Source organism: Urtica dioica, chromosome 6 (assembly GCF_054948205.1).
Source record: "Urtica dioica subsp. dioica isolate 48M chromosome 6, U.dioica_male_clone48M_v1_H2, whole genome shotgun sequence".
Lineage (NCBI taxonomy): Eukaryota > Viridiplantae > Streptophyta > Magnoliopsida > Rosales > Urticaceae > Urtica > Urtica dioica.
This window is the reverse complement of record NC_142761.1, coordinates 27,867,720-27,883,026: the sequence shown is the minus strand read 5'-3', so window position 1 is coordinate 27,883,026 and position 15,307 is coordinate 27,867,720. Positions and strand designations below refer to the sequence as shown.

The 15,307-nt window shown below is 37.3% G+C and overlaps 2 protein-coding genes across 3 annotated transcripts in view; one reads left to right on the top strand and one right to left on the bottom strand.

Moving 5' to 3' along the window:
- Positions 1-3,357, top strand: part of LOC149393549 (uncharacterized) — a 41,985-nt gene extending 38,628 nt beyond the window's left edge. For both annotated transcript variants that reach the window (XM_089617156.1, XM_089617157.1), the window contains exons 21-25: positions 1,354-1,447; positions 1,601-1,737; positions 1,841-1,921; positions 2,927-3,032; positions 3,154-3,357. In XM_089617156.1, the coding sequence (XP_089473282.1) occupies positions 1,354-1,447; positions 1,601-1,737; positions 1,841-1,921; positions 2,927-3,032; positions 3,154-3,216 (481 nt within the window). In that variant the 3' untranslated portion in view covers positions 3,217-3,357. The remainder of the gene's footprint in view (positions 1-1,353; positions 1,448-1,600; positions 1,738-1,840; positions 1,922-2,926; positions 3,033-3,153) is intronic.
- A 7,958-nt stretch (positions 3,358-11,315) lies between these two features.
- On the bottom strand, positions 11,316-13,235 carry LOC149393548 (uncharacterized). The gene is made up of 3 exons (XM_089618071.1): positions 12,360-13,235; positions 11,461-12,064; positions 11,316-11,356 (listed from the first exon to the last, which is right to left on the bottom strand). The coding sequence occupies exons 1-3, from the start codon at positions 13,233-13,235 to the stop codon at positions 11,316-11,318; spliced, it is 1,521 nt and encodes a 506-aa protein (XP_089474197.1).
- Positions 13,236-15,307: the final 2,072 nt, after the last annotated feature.

Below are 15,307 nucleotides of genomic sequence, written 5' to 3'. Positions count from 1 at the left end.
AAAAGAAAGAATACCAAAAGCTCTGATACCACTGTTGTAAATTGTCGGTCCTAAGAACAAACTAGCGTTGCAAGATTTGAACAGAAAATAAAAGAACAACACAACCTTTTTACCGAGGTTCACACAAACCGAGATTTGTGCTAATCCTCGTTGAGCTCCGATCGGAAAAGGTCTGCGCACTAGTATCCTTGTTCAGTTACACCCTCAAGACAATCACCTCACCTCTCAGAAACTCACACAGTAATCACTCAGTGTTTTACAAGTTCTCACGCTATTCACGATCAAGACGATCGAACGTATCCAAGAACCCTCTCAGCAAAACTCACACGATTACAATCAAGATCTCAAAAAACACACTCAGAGAACAAACCCTAATTTCAGCAGAGAGAAGATGAAGTGAGTCAATACACGTCTGACTCTCGTCTTTTATACTGATAGTGAGGCCTTGACTTCTTGTCCATTGGATTCAGTCAGATCGAACGGGTAACAACTCTGGCACGTCATCAAACACTAGGTAAAGTCGGTTTAGAGACTTTATGTCGTTTTCGGTACCAAGCAGTGCTACAACTCGTCGTTCTCTGACTAATGGGCTTGGGCTTCAATGCTCGGGGATGTGGGCTTCACTTCCAACAGTCAGCAATAAAGCCTATTATGGAGCTGATTGGGAAGTTGTTTATTGAGATTTTAAAAGTTGAATAATAACTTTTACCGGAAAAAAAATACAACTATATGATAATAAGAAACCAAATATTTTTACATTAAATTGTATTTTGGTCTCCTATATATACATTTTTATTCAATTGATATGGAAATAACAAAAGAAAAGAGTGACTACAAGTTTCAGAGACTAAAAAACAAAAAAAAAAGTGTCTTTTTTTAATTTATTTTTGTCAACATTCTAATAATGAGTGATAGTTAGTTTTAATTTTTTTACCTTCAATTTTTTCTCAATACATATCTATTAATTAGTGTTAGGTGTGTCGAATACGAAATATCCATCGAGATATGAAAAAAAGGCTCTGTTAAATCACAAAAAGGAGATTAGAAAGTTTTATTGAATAACAAAAAAAGAAATACTTGCATGTTCCCGGACTTTTATATCTGGCTTTCAACTCCCTAAATTTTCATTTTTATTCTTTATTAACGGCCTAAAAACCTCCATCGTTCAACAAAAACTTCCATGTTCCAAGTCTATATCTAATTTTGAAGGTATAGTTAACGATATTACTAATTACTTCAAAAATCACACAACTAATTGTTAATTTTCATTTATTAATATTGGTTATATTCCTTAACCACTATTTCTAAGCAAATGACTGACAATTTTGCTGTATTTTCCCATCCTAATTCCAGTGAGATGATAGAGCATGTTGGACATGAATATATGGGAGAGTTTTTTAGCTCATGTGAATCTGTACTATCAGAAAATGGCCTTTTTGTGCTACAGGTAAACATTTTATAATTTTAAATAAATTACTTCAATAATGATCATCTCAGTACCTTATAACTGTAATACTAATTTTTAACTTTTTAAGCTAACATATATTAATTGTCCCTCAAGAACAATTTGTGTTGAGTTTTTTGCTTGTTTTTAAATTAGTTTATATCAATACCGGATGAACGATACGATGAGTTTAGACGAAGTCCAGATTTTATGAAAGAGTACATTTTTCCCGGTGGATGTCTTCCTTCTCTGAATAGTGTAACATCTGCAATGGCTGGTTCATCTAGATTTTGGTACAAATCTTCTTATTCCATTAATAACATAGTTTAAATCTACTTGTTAATTAGCAATGAAATTTATTGGATCTATTCTAATATTGTATTACTGGAACTACAGTGTTGAGCACGTTGAAAACATTGGAATCCATTACTACAAGACACTGAGATGTTGGAGAAAAAATTTATTGGATAATCACAGGTTTGGAAATCTAAATTTCAGGTTACATAATTTTTATTTATTTATTTTTTTTTTCTAGTCTCGTTCCTAGTATGTAGGAGTCTAATTGCTTGGGGAAAATAAATTTCAAATAAAAATAGTCAGGGTTTAACTCAAGCGGCAAAATATCCAAAATAATATTAAGTGCTCACTTTGAAGATATATATGCTTCCTGACCATAGCCAAATATATATATATATATATATATATATATATATATATATATATATATATATATATATATATATTGAAACAATTAAAGGCAAAGTTCGAGTTTTAGCAAAGTGTATATGCCGATTTCTTGGCTGTCTGTTAATAGCTTAAAATCTCATTCAACATTTTTTTTTATATAAAGAACTATTCAAATGAATATATTGATAAAAGTCAAAGGTTTAGTTACGAAATTAACGCAAAAGAAATAAAAAAACTTATATAAAAAAAAGATGAAAAGTGAACTACAAATAATTATAAGTACAACAAAATAACTCGCGGGTTACCCATTTATGTAACTAATCAGTTATTATCATATTACTATACGAATCGCGAGCGAAAACGTCCGTCTTCGTTTGTTGCAGATTGCAGTTTTAGGGGTCTTGCCGATTGACATCCACGTCCAAAGAAAAAAAATCATATTTTAGATCTGAGATTCAAATCTGAAGAAAAATCCATAACCGCTCCGATTAAAGATTGGACAGTACAAAAACCAGATCTTATAAATCTGGATTATTGAAACATAAACCAAAACATGAAGAAAAAAAAAAATAATAAATAAAAACTACATTCCTCTAGGTGGAGAGTCCTCCATTGATCGAGATCATTGAAGTTTCTCTGTCTCACGGGATAAATGACACCGAAAATTAAAAACCCAAATTTTTAATTTTTTTAGAGCCGCTAGATTTGAACAATTGAAGTATACATAGAAATAACCCAGCTAAATCTCATACAACATTTTTAGCAAGTTTTATTCTTTTTGCTTTATTTTTCCAGGGAAATAATAGCTCTAGGATTCAACGAAAAGTTCCGTAGGACGTGGGAGTATTATTTTGACTATTGTGCAGCGGGGTTCAAGTCACGTACACTTGGAGATTACCAGGTAAGCGTTCTTCTAAATTTTAAAATCTTTATTCAAATTTTTATTTTCCAGATCATAAAAATGCATATAGATTAGTATTCTCAGGATTGGATTTAAAATTTATACTGAGCTTCTAATGCAGATTGTGTATTCACGCCCTGGCAACATTCCAATACTTGGCGACCCATTTCCTTCACCATGCTGAACTGAAGATAAATGTACCCTAATATTGATTGCTATATGTTACTTTTCGTATGGTAATATCTGATTATTTATTGATGCCTAAACATATATAACGTACATCCTTTAAATATTTTATTCCTTTAATGCGTTTTTTTTTTAAATATTTTTTTTTACGATGGACTTTGGTGTGGAATTAAATAGTTACTTCACCGGCTATTTGTGTAATAAACGAGCCAATATATATAACCTATAACAATTTAGAGATTATAATTAGAGATTTGTAAGTAACTGGGTCACTTTAAATATGTGATTTTGGATCTAGCCTATGTTTGACAATTTTTAGGGATATAGCCAAATGGCTTATGTGGCAATAATTAAGGTCTGATTTGCCCTTATTTATTAACAAATTCGTCACTTTCTCTCTCCTATTTTTTTCAAATAATTTTTTTTGCATCAAAACTTCAAAAATTCGTATCTTTCTCATACGAACTCGAAATTGAGTGATTTTAGATCCTACAAATTCGTGGCGTCGAGATCTTCAAAAATAGACCCATTGTGTTTGATAAAAACTTATGTTTAATGCATCATAGTTACGTTTCCATTTATTTTTTTGATAATTTCAAAAACTTCCAGTTATTTCCATATTTAAGGTAGTAAACTGATTTTTCTACATCTATGGTATTAAACATGATTTTTCATCAAACACAATAGATCTATTTTTGAAGATCTCGGCGTCACGAATCCGTAGGATTTGAAATCACTCAATTTCGAGTTCATATGAGATAGATATGGTTTTTTGAAGTTTTTATGTAAAAAAAGTGTAGGAAAAAAGTAGGAGAGAGAAAGTGACGAATTTGTTAATAAATAAGGGTAAATCAGACCTTAATTATTGCCACATAAGTCTGTTGGTTATTTCCCCAAAAGTTGTGAAACATAGGCTAAAAACAAATTTCATAGTTTCATTTTGGCTATTTCGCTACAGTGCCCTTATAATTATCATATTGATCATAATATTAATTAAATAAATTATCATAATACTTGTGTTTATAAATGTACTAAGGGCAGCCGCTGATGTAGGCTATGGTTAGGAAAGACAAAGAACAACCTAGAGAAACGATTCTCAAAAGGTTTTTTTTTTTTTTTTTTCTGAAAAATTGTCGTATAAATAACGATTCGGGCTTTTAAAGATCCTAAAAATCCAAAAATTATAAGTAGAAATACGGAAATAAATAAACAAAATCCGGAAACAAATAAATAAAATATGAAAATAAATAAAATACTAAAAACTGCCAAAATTATAAAATAATAAACAAAAACTGAGAAACGCCAAATCTGGATTCCAAAACGACGGAATTTGGCTTATCCGTTGGCACGTTTTCACTAAAAAATCACGTCGTCCGGTACTGCATCATCCGGTCTCGGGTATTAGGTTTGAATGAACCTATATTATTATCAAAGGCATTTGGGTGTTTTATAATAACCTCAAGGACAAAGGAAATTACATGTAAAACAGTAATACGTAAATAATATGCGCACTCAACATGGTGTATAATCTGAAACACCATATTGTTACAAATATTGAGCAAATGGGGTCACGGAAGAGACTTTCTGTTAAAGAATCTGATCTCCGACAGAAATGTGGACCACTCTTAGAGCTCCAGTTTGAACTACATCGGGAACAAAGTGGTGGTCGATGGTCAGATGCTTCATGCAAGGAAAAAAAATGCCGTTTTCGTTGCCGTTTCGAGCCTCCTGATTTACGGAAATCGTCATGCCGATGGAAATCGAACGGAAAAATTGTGGAAAAGGGCAAGGGAAATGCCGTTTTCAAATGCCGTTTTCGACGGAAAACCGACGTGCCGACGGAAAACCGAACATAAATAATGTGGCGAAACCAATGTTCAAAATATCGTTACCGATATCCATACCGAGGTTCTGATTTTACGGATATATCGAGTATCGACGGATATATCGACAGATATTCTATAACAATTTAAATACCGAGTACCGATTATATCGGTGATATATCGGATACCGACGGATATATCGGCAGAAATCCTATAACAAATAAATATTTTTTAAACAACTCAATATATATATGTCTTGCACTACTACAAAATACCTTTTTAGAGTCGCTCAAAAAGCGATGCGTTATATTTTGGGCGTCGCTTTTTGAGCGACGCATATGTTAGTGACGCCCAAAGCTTTGGCGTCGCTTATGACCGAGCGACGCTCCACGTAAGCGCCACGTTGGATTGGCGGGTTTTTTAATTGGGCGTCGCTCTTTTTATTGGCGTCGCTTAATAACCTGACGTCGCTCAATTTTTGAGCGACTCCAAGCTGGAGTCGCTCAAAAATTGAGCACGCCAGCCTGGAGTCGCTCAAAAATTGAGCGACTCCAGGTTTTAGAGTCGCTCAATTTCTGAGCGACTCCAGGCTGGCGTCGCTCAAAAATTGAGCGACTCCAAGCTGGCGTCGCTTAATTTTTGAGCGACTCCAGGTTTTTAGAGTCGCTCAAGGTTTTTAGAGTCGCTCAATTTTTGAGCGACTCCAGATTTTTTTTTTTAATATTTAAAAACTACGTTTACCCAATTTTCCTGCAACAAAACAGACGAAACAATACTCAAACCAAGCAGAAAAACATATAGCAGCTCAAATTTTTCGTGCTAAATTTCATAATCAAGTTTTTTTTTAACATAACAAAATAACAGTTAACGCAGTTTTTATAATCAGTTTACCATTTTCACAATAATTCGAGTTCAATATAAAGATATTTAGACTAATTCTAGTAACTTAACGCATCATAGTTCAATATAAAGACATCAACATACCATCCACAATAATTCTAGCATAATCTTGTCGAAGTTCGTCCATGTCGGTATCACTGTAAGTTTGCAACGATCCCAACTGAAATCAAAATAAATAAGCATATTAATAAACATACATAACATATTAAGAAACTCTATTAATTAGATACTTACATGTGCGAGGGTATCACGGAATGATCTCCCTCTAAAAAAATCTCTCATCATTAGTAAGACAAAATATCCGCACTCCGTACTTGAAGGTTGTTTCGGGCCCTATGGTAAAATACATCATTTTTATGAACATGTTTATATTAAAATTATGTATGTTTTATAGTACCTTTTCCTTATGCCAAGCGACCTTCAACGGCACGTTAAAATATCTTCCAAACGCTCTACATAAGATAAGTCTAATAAGTCTAAATGCACAATAGAATTGTAGTTGAAAAATGTCATATACGATAAAAAAAAGTTACTACTTACGTTGAGAGGACGGATTTGAGATCACTCGGAATAGCATGATGAAGAGGATCAAAGTGGTACACATGACCATCTCCGTCCATGACCAAAAGTATCCAATGCCTCCTGAATAAATAAAATTCTTAACTTATAAACAATTTGAAAAAAATATATATAATAACTCATTAACGAACTTACGAATAGTTCCATGGCATAAGCAACATTTGTGTTCCTCTCAAAGCATCCAACCGAGATTCAATATGATTCACTCGATCATCGAAGCTCTTAGGTCTAACATCGATTGCAACTTCCACCGGGTTCACAAATCGATATTCGGTTTGTCGATTATTCGCGTACAAGTCCCTAATCAATGAACAAGTTATATACGATTTTCCGTAATTAAAATAAATAGTTTTTTTAGTATACATACCTCATGTATATCATAATAGTTGTGGCTCCAATCTCCTCGGATGCTAAGAACTGTTCAATATCTTCTTTTAAAACCATTAAATCCGCATGAGTGCCAAATACTACAGGATCGGTGTCCATAGTGTATAAATGATCGTCTGTAGTGTTTGCCACAATATCCAACAACGTTGTAATTGGATTGGCGACATCTTGAGTCAGTGGGACAGTCGGAGGAGGAGGTGGGTGAGTTTTTGGTTGCGTTCTAGGCGCGACCGGAGTTGATTTGCTTTTCTTCTTCGAGCTTCGTATGAGAACCTGCATACACTTTCAATTACATCTATAGTAATATAATATAACCAAAAACCAAAACATACTTACTTCTTCATCATCTGGTATAACTAGTCTCTTTGACCATGCAACAATAGATTTCTTACATATCCTTTTAACACTTACTTTGATTTCTTACATATCCTTTTAACACTTGCATGAATCTCTCAAAAGGATACATCCATCGAAGATACACAGGTCCGCACAATTGCAGTTCTCTCACCAAATGCACTGTAAGATGAATCATTACGTCGAAGAATGATGGCGGAAAATATTGCTCCAATTTACACAACGTGGTCACAATGTCAGATTGAAGCTCGTCAAGTATCGATGTATCAACAACCTTGGAACAAAGAATGTTAAAAAACGCACAGAGTCGTATAACGGCATCTCTCAATCCGTCTGGGAGCATCGACTCAATGGCCACGGACAAAAGATGTTGCATCAAAACATGATAATCATGAGACTTGAGTCCAAAGACTTTCAACTCCTCCAAAGAAACATAACTTCGGATGTTAGCTGCATATCCCTCGGGCACCTTAATATCAAACAATGTTTGACATAACTTCTTTTTCTCCTCTCTCGTTAGAGTAAAAGAACATGGTGGTAGATATGTACGATTTCCATTCTTCTTCGGAGCTAATTCAGTTCTAATTCCCATATGAACCAAGTCTCGCCGCGACGATATACCATCTTTTGTTTTTCCCGGAATGTTAAGCAGTGTAGAAATGATACTATCGCACACATTCTTTTCAATATGCATGACATCAAGATTATGACGCACAAGTAGATGCTTCCAATACTCTAACTCGAAGAATATCGATTTCTTCTTCCAACTTCCTTCGTCGTAGACTACTTTCTCCCCTATTTTCCTCTTTACAGACGTATCACTCTTCGGCTTTTTCACAATTTTTCCCAGAGGCCTAAGTTTCATCTTCGACAACATATTAAAGGTTTCAACTCCTGACAATGGCTTTTTAACTGTACGAAACTCTTTTTTGCCATTAAACGCCGCTTGACATCTGCGAAAACGATGATTTAATGGTAAAAAGCGTCTATGATTCATATACACAACTTTTTGCCCATATTTCAGGTATTCACCTTCAGTATCGTCTGCACAAATCGGACATCCCTTAAAGCCTTTGACAGAATAACCAGATAAATTTCCATAAGCCGGGAAATCATTTATGGTCCATAACAGAACAGCCTGAAGTGTGAATTCCTCTTTAAGATGTCCATCAAAAGCTTGGACACCATTTTCCCACAACAACTTCAGTTCGTCTATCAATGGAGCCAAATACACATCAATGTCATTACCTGGTTGTTTGGGACCAGAGATAAGTAGAGATAACATCATGAATTTGCGTTTCATGCACAACCAAGGCGGGAGATTATACGTCACAAGAACAACGGGCCAACAACTGTATCTACTGCTTTGTAGACTATGTGGATTAATACCATTGGATGAGAGAGCGAGACGAAGATTTCTAGACTCTTTGCCGAACGTCGGCCACTTTGAGTCAACATGTTTCCAGGCAGGCGAATCTGCGGAGTGTCGAAGCTTTCCATCATCGATCCTTTGGTTAGCATGCCAAGTCAAACTTTGAGCGTGCTTAGGATTTCGTAATAATCGACGAAAACGCGGAATGATTGGTAGGTGCCACAATAGTTTTACAGGGATTTTAGATTGCTTTTCTGTATCCTTTTTCTGCTTCCACCTAGAAGCTTCACACATGGGACACTGCTCAAGAGTTTCATACTCATTACAGTAAAGGATCCAATCATTTGGACATGCATGAATTTTCTTATATCCCAAACCAATAGCCGCTAGAGTTTTTTTTGCAACATATACAGACGAGGGTATCTGCTTATTTTCTGGCAATATATCTCTTAGCAAGCCAAGAAGTTCTGAGAACATAACATCGCTCGATCTGTATTTGGCTTTTAAGTTGAATAACCTTATTAAGGTTGAAAGTTTGGTGAACTTGACACAACCAGGATATAGAGGAGTTTCGGCGTCACTTAAAAGAGAATAAAGCTCGTCGGGATTGTCTTGAAGTTCATCTTTCAAATCATTAACCATCTCAGCGATGTAAGGGGCATCAACGTCTTCTTCATCGGAATTATCTTGAACGACAACATTATGTTCTGCCACATAATTTTCTCCATGGTGTATCCATATATTATAGCTTTGATCGATACCCTTACATATCAAATGTTATTTTAGGGTAGTAATGTTACCAAAGCTTAAATTCCCACATTTGACACACGGACATGGAATTCTCTCTATGTTTTCACATACACTAAGACAATGGTCCAAGAACTTTCTCACACCATCCACATATTGATTTGAATCTCTACGAGCCGACATCCATAACTTATCCATAATAAAACTATACACAAAAATTAAACCCAATTTTAAAAAAAAAAGACATCTAAACTACATAACATATATGATCATCTCAACACAACAAAATCACACACAATTCACGTGCAAAAAAAAAAAGCGACATCTAAAGTCTAACCTACTAGCTAAACATAACTTATTTAATCATTACAAAACAACAAAATTCGCACACAATTCACACACAATTCATGTCCAACAAAGAAAAAGCGACGTCTAAAGTCTATAAACTACTAGTAAACATAACATATCGATACATATATCAAAAACACCAAAAAATAATCATTTTATATTATCTAGTGACACACAATTTTCAAGCGACGCCCAATATAATATGTACAAAAAAAAATTGACATTTTATAAAATAAAATAAAAAACTTTCTTGGATGCTAACACGGGCGGCGACGGCGACGGCGAGTGAAAACCGGATTAAAGGCGTCCACAAGCTAATGAGAGGCTGAAAATATGTAACAACAAATTTAATAAAATGTTTATTAAAAAAAAACTCTACCTAAGCCGACGACGGCGACCGGACGAAAGAGGGGCGGAGGGACCGGCGGCGACTACGGGCGCGGAGACTGCCGTAAATAACAACAAATGCACATCCTTCACACCGAAATCAATAAAAAATAACCTAAGAATATTTACTCATAATATCATGAAAAAAAAAGAAAAAAAAAAACCTAAAAAAACCCTAAAACTAACCTCTTACCCGTGCGTCACGACCGAAAACGTTCACCAAAACCACGACGCCGGCCGGAGTAGAGTGCTAGAAATATGTAATGGTGGTGGAGGTGGTCGGTGGAGATGTGTAATGGTGGTGGAGGTGGGTTTCAATGGAGGTATTTGGGGGTTTTAGAGAGAAAATGTCGAATGAAGAAGATGAAGTGTTAAATAACTGTTGTGCGAAATACTTATGCATTTTTTTTTAAAAAGGGGGGGCGTCGCTCATTTTTTGAGCGACGCCACGCCACGTGTCGGTCAGAGAGCTGGCGTCGCTCAAAAAGCGAGCGACGCCCCTGCCACGTGGCCTGGCGTCGCTCAAAAAACGAGCGACGCCCCACGTCGCTCAAAAAACGAGCGACGCCCCACGTCGCTTGCTTTTTGAGCGACGCCAGGCCACGTGGCCCAATAAAATTAAAATGGCTTAATTTTAATCTTTTCCACGTCAAACGAGCTCCAAAAAATAATGTTATGCGTCGCTCAAAAATGTACCCGACGCAAATATAGCGACTTCTAATAGGTATTTTGTAGTAGTGTTGGAATCCAAATTACGAAAATACAAAATCAAATACTACAAAGTTCATGACAAAAACTAAACACAAAGTAGACATTATAGAACATAAAAAACTAAACACAAAGTAGACATTATAGAACATAAGAAACCGTTCCACCATGCTTAAAATGAAAGAAGAGTAGAAGACTACAACCTTTGAAAGTCCGAATCAGTTGTAGGTTGAGTGTCGAGGAGGTTGAAATGTGTGGGGTTGCACCATCTGACCTTGACAGTATTCGGGCCACGAAATGTATGATGAATAATAGTCGAGGTAGGTTTTGATGTGAATTTCATAGTTGTACTGATCCAGACCGATGAATATGTTGAGGGCAGGAAACTGTTCATAAATATTTTTCATTCCGGTTGTTGAGAATTGAGGTTGAGCTTGAGCCTCAGATCCAGAGACCGACATTGAATCAAATTGAGAAGAAATTTGATAAATATCAGTAGTTGACGCACGAGACATGGGGCCTGGATAAACTGGCTGCGTGCCAAAAAAATAATCAAATGTGGATAGCTGATCTGACTTGTCAGGTTGACCAGTATCTTCACCTCCTCGGCCAAAACCGCCGACATCACCTCGAGTACCAAAGTCATGTCCATCTCCTTGGCCCCTTGGGTCAACACAACCCCGACCATATCCACCCCCGTAATCACTTCTCCCGTAATCACTACCGAATCCATATCCACCACCAGCATATTCGACACCTCCGCCATGTGAACTACCACCATAAGTACTACCCATGTGAGTACTACCACCATAAGTACTGCCCCCGTGAGTACTACCACCACCAGTACTACCGCCATCGTGGCCAACATCATCCCGCATAACTCGGTCGATGTCAACACCTAAATTTCGCGCCTCGGTAGCTACTTCGGGATTAGGATTACCAGTATCGTCATCGAGGTGGATTGGTCGAATCCAATCGAGGATTTCCTCGTCTAGGTTTTCGTCACCGACCGTCGCCATCGATCGTTCGAGGATGTCATAAGGATCTTGCCTATCAACACCGTCATTCGCACCTTCAATGTCTCTTAGTTGCAGCTTTTGGTTGTAGCTACAAAAGACAAGCTGCTCCAAGCGCTTGTAAGCCAACCTGTTCCGTTGTTTCGTGTGGATCAATGCGAACGTACTCCAATTCCGTTCGCATGCGGATGATGATGCTGTTTGGGACAAGAGGCACATTCCCAACTTTCGCAATGTCGGACATTCATGCCCAAAAACGTTCCACCATTCGGTTGCAAATGAAATTAAATCATATACCGTGTAATTAATAACTTCATACATATTATGAAAGCTAAAAAAAATAACGTATCTGGTGGCATGTTCGCTCTTGCGGCTATGGCAGCTCGCTCTCCTAATCCACCCTTTGCATCACGGAAATAAATCATCTACACCGAAAACAGTACATGAACTTCAATTTTGTACGTCCTATAATTATTATGCATGTAATCAATGTCGATATTAAAAACAAGCAGTTGCTTACCTCTTTCCCAATATCGGTGTAGTCTTCATGTGGATGCAACTTATCGTAGACTCTAGTCACCATTTGCATATATTCGCTACGCATCTCAACATTGGGGTTGTATTGAAGCCTTGGATTTAGCCAATGAGCTGCTTCATGTAACGGATGATGTAGCTGCTTCTTCCACCGCTCAGTCACAATGTCTACCACCCATTGTTTGCCTTGAAGGTCGAACAGACGTGAAACCATCGACTCAAACACGTTGTACATCATTCCGAGAGTGAGAACCACTTCAGTGTCCACGACATGTAGAGCTGCGTACATCGGCTCGTAGATGGAGCAAACCATGTCAAGGGAAGTCCAAAATGAGGAGTCCATGACCGTTTCCTCCACAGCTCTACTGGCGGCAGAATTCTTGAGCTTCGATACGTCCCACGATTCTGATATGAACATGTTTCGCAGCTGGACTTTGTTGCTGCGCATGCTCCTACATGCCAAGTAGTTCGTCGCGAATCGTGTCTTCCCAGGGCGAATAAGCTCCGTCGGGCAGAATTCTCTCATCGTTGCTAACACGTTCAAGTGGTTGTAAATGAACTTTGTAATGTTACGGGCTTTCGCAACTAGTCCCGCTACAATAGGACGTTTCCCGATGTCCTCGAACATGAGGTCGATGCAATGTACAGCGCACGGCGTCCAATACACTGGGTACTTCTTCATCAACTCTTTCCCAGCTTTGACGTAAGCCGAGCCATTATCAGTAACAACTTGCACGACGTTGTACACTCCGATTTCATCGATGACGTCTTTCGGTACGCCAAATATGTACACAAAATCTTTGATCTTGTTCGACGCAGCGACAGACTTCAAGAATACCGTACGTCCAGCGGAATATACCATTACGTTGAGAATACTCAACTTCGTGGTTCCAGTCCAACCGTCGGACATAATGGTACAACCATAGCGTTCCTACGTGGGTCGTTGTGCATCCACGTACTTCTTGAAGTCTTCAACCTCCATCGGCAAGTACACGGAGGATATCTCATACGGTGAGGGTATAGGCACACCGGGACCTGTACGACGATAACAAAAAAGATTATTTTCAAGCTCGCTACAACATAACTAGTTTTATAATTAAGCATTTATAAGAATGGTAGTCTTACCCGCTTAAGCGACTCCAGTTATCATATTCTTGAAATGATGCGATTTTACTTTGTTAAACGCGATATTTGCGTGGATGAAAAACTTGCTAATTAGGTGACCTACAAATTTTTTCTTGCGCAGATTCACCATCTCCGGAATCCGTTGTTGCTTCGCACTCTCTGATCGATACAAAGAAGGGGCCGATGGGGGGCACTGCCCCTGAGCCTCCCCCGGGACCCTCAAATCCACTGGAAAATCTTTTTGAGGCTTCTTCTTGACGGTTCTTTTGGAATTGTCTGAACAGTTCTCTTTCTGCTGTGGCGTCTTCTTCTGAATCTTCAAGATTTTGTGTCAACCTTCGACCGACGTTAATATCAGAACTCTTATTCTTCTGCTTCTTCATGGAGGTTTGTAGAAGCAGTTCTTGCATCTGTTTTTGAACCTCAGGAGGAACTTTAGTACATGCTCTCGCATTTTTATTGGGGTTGTTACCACTCAAGTGGTATTTCATTCGAGTAATCCCACCACCTTTCATTTGCCAATCACAAAAGTGGCATGCGAACCCGTTCGAACTCCCCTGGATGGGCGTACAATACTTTCTTGCCCTTTCGTCGGTCATTTCGTCGGTCATTCACAACCACAATATCACAATCACAATCACAATCACATATTCCCGTCCATATTCACAATTTCAATTTCACATATTCACATATTCCCGTATTCTAAATTCACATATTCTAAAATCTAAATTCACATATTCTCCCGTCCATATTCACAATTTCAATCTCACATATTCACATATTCTCGTATTCTAAATTCACATATTCTAAAATCTAAATTCACATATTCTCGTCCATATTCACAATTTCAATTTCACATATTAACATATTCCCGTATTCTAAATTCACATATATTAAAATCACATAAAAATTCACATATTCACAATTTATATCGTAAATTCACATATTCCCGTCCACAATCATAGATTCCAATTCACACGTCGAAATGTCCTAAATTCTACACTAACATAATTTTTACACTAACCTCTTTTAATTAAAGATTTTGGAAATTTTGAAGTCGCCAGAAAAGTCTCCGGCCGCCATCAATTTGGGTGGCGAGTCGCCGGAAAAATTAAAAACTCGCCGGAACTTAAAAAAAAGTTGGGGATCTGAAAGATATTCATATACTAATTTCAAATATGCAAAAAATTTCAACAAAACATGAGTTAAATCTATCAAAAAACGAAAAACAAAACTTAAAAAAAAATTCTTCAAACTTTCCAGCCGTTATACACTTACCAGTGATATCTGCGGAGATATCGATGATAAGCTATAAAATTCCTTCTTCGCCGGACGATATTAGACGGATATAGAGCTTGGTCGCCGAGAATCGCCGATATCACATAACTTCTGGTCTTCGGCTGAACGATTTTGGGCGATAACAAATGGACGATTTTTTTCCAAATTTTGGCCGATATTCTCTTGATTTATACACTCCAATTTATCGCGATATTTTGAAAAATTGGGGAGATATCGCGATATTTTGGCAATAAAATATAAGACGATAACGGTTATGCATGATTTTTTACCGATGTTGTCGCAGTTTTTCGGACAACGATTTAGGAGTCGTAGACGGTTAGACCCAAGGCCGAACCAAGTGGTCTCGTCTCGACTCGAGCGTGTCGGGCTTGGTATCCCAAGCCGTCCCTTAGCTGTAGATGATCTCTATCTCGTCCAAGCACCTGAAACGTGAACAGAAAGGTGTGAACTACAAAGGGGAAACAGAGGGGTTACCTCTGTTTACCTCTCCGACGCTCAACATTAGTAGGA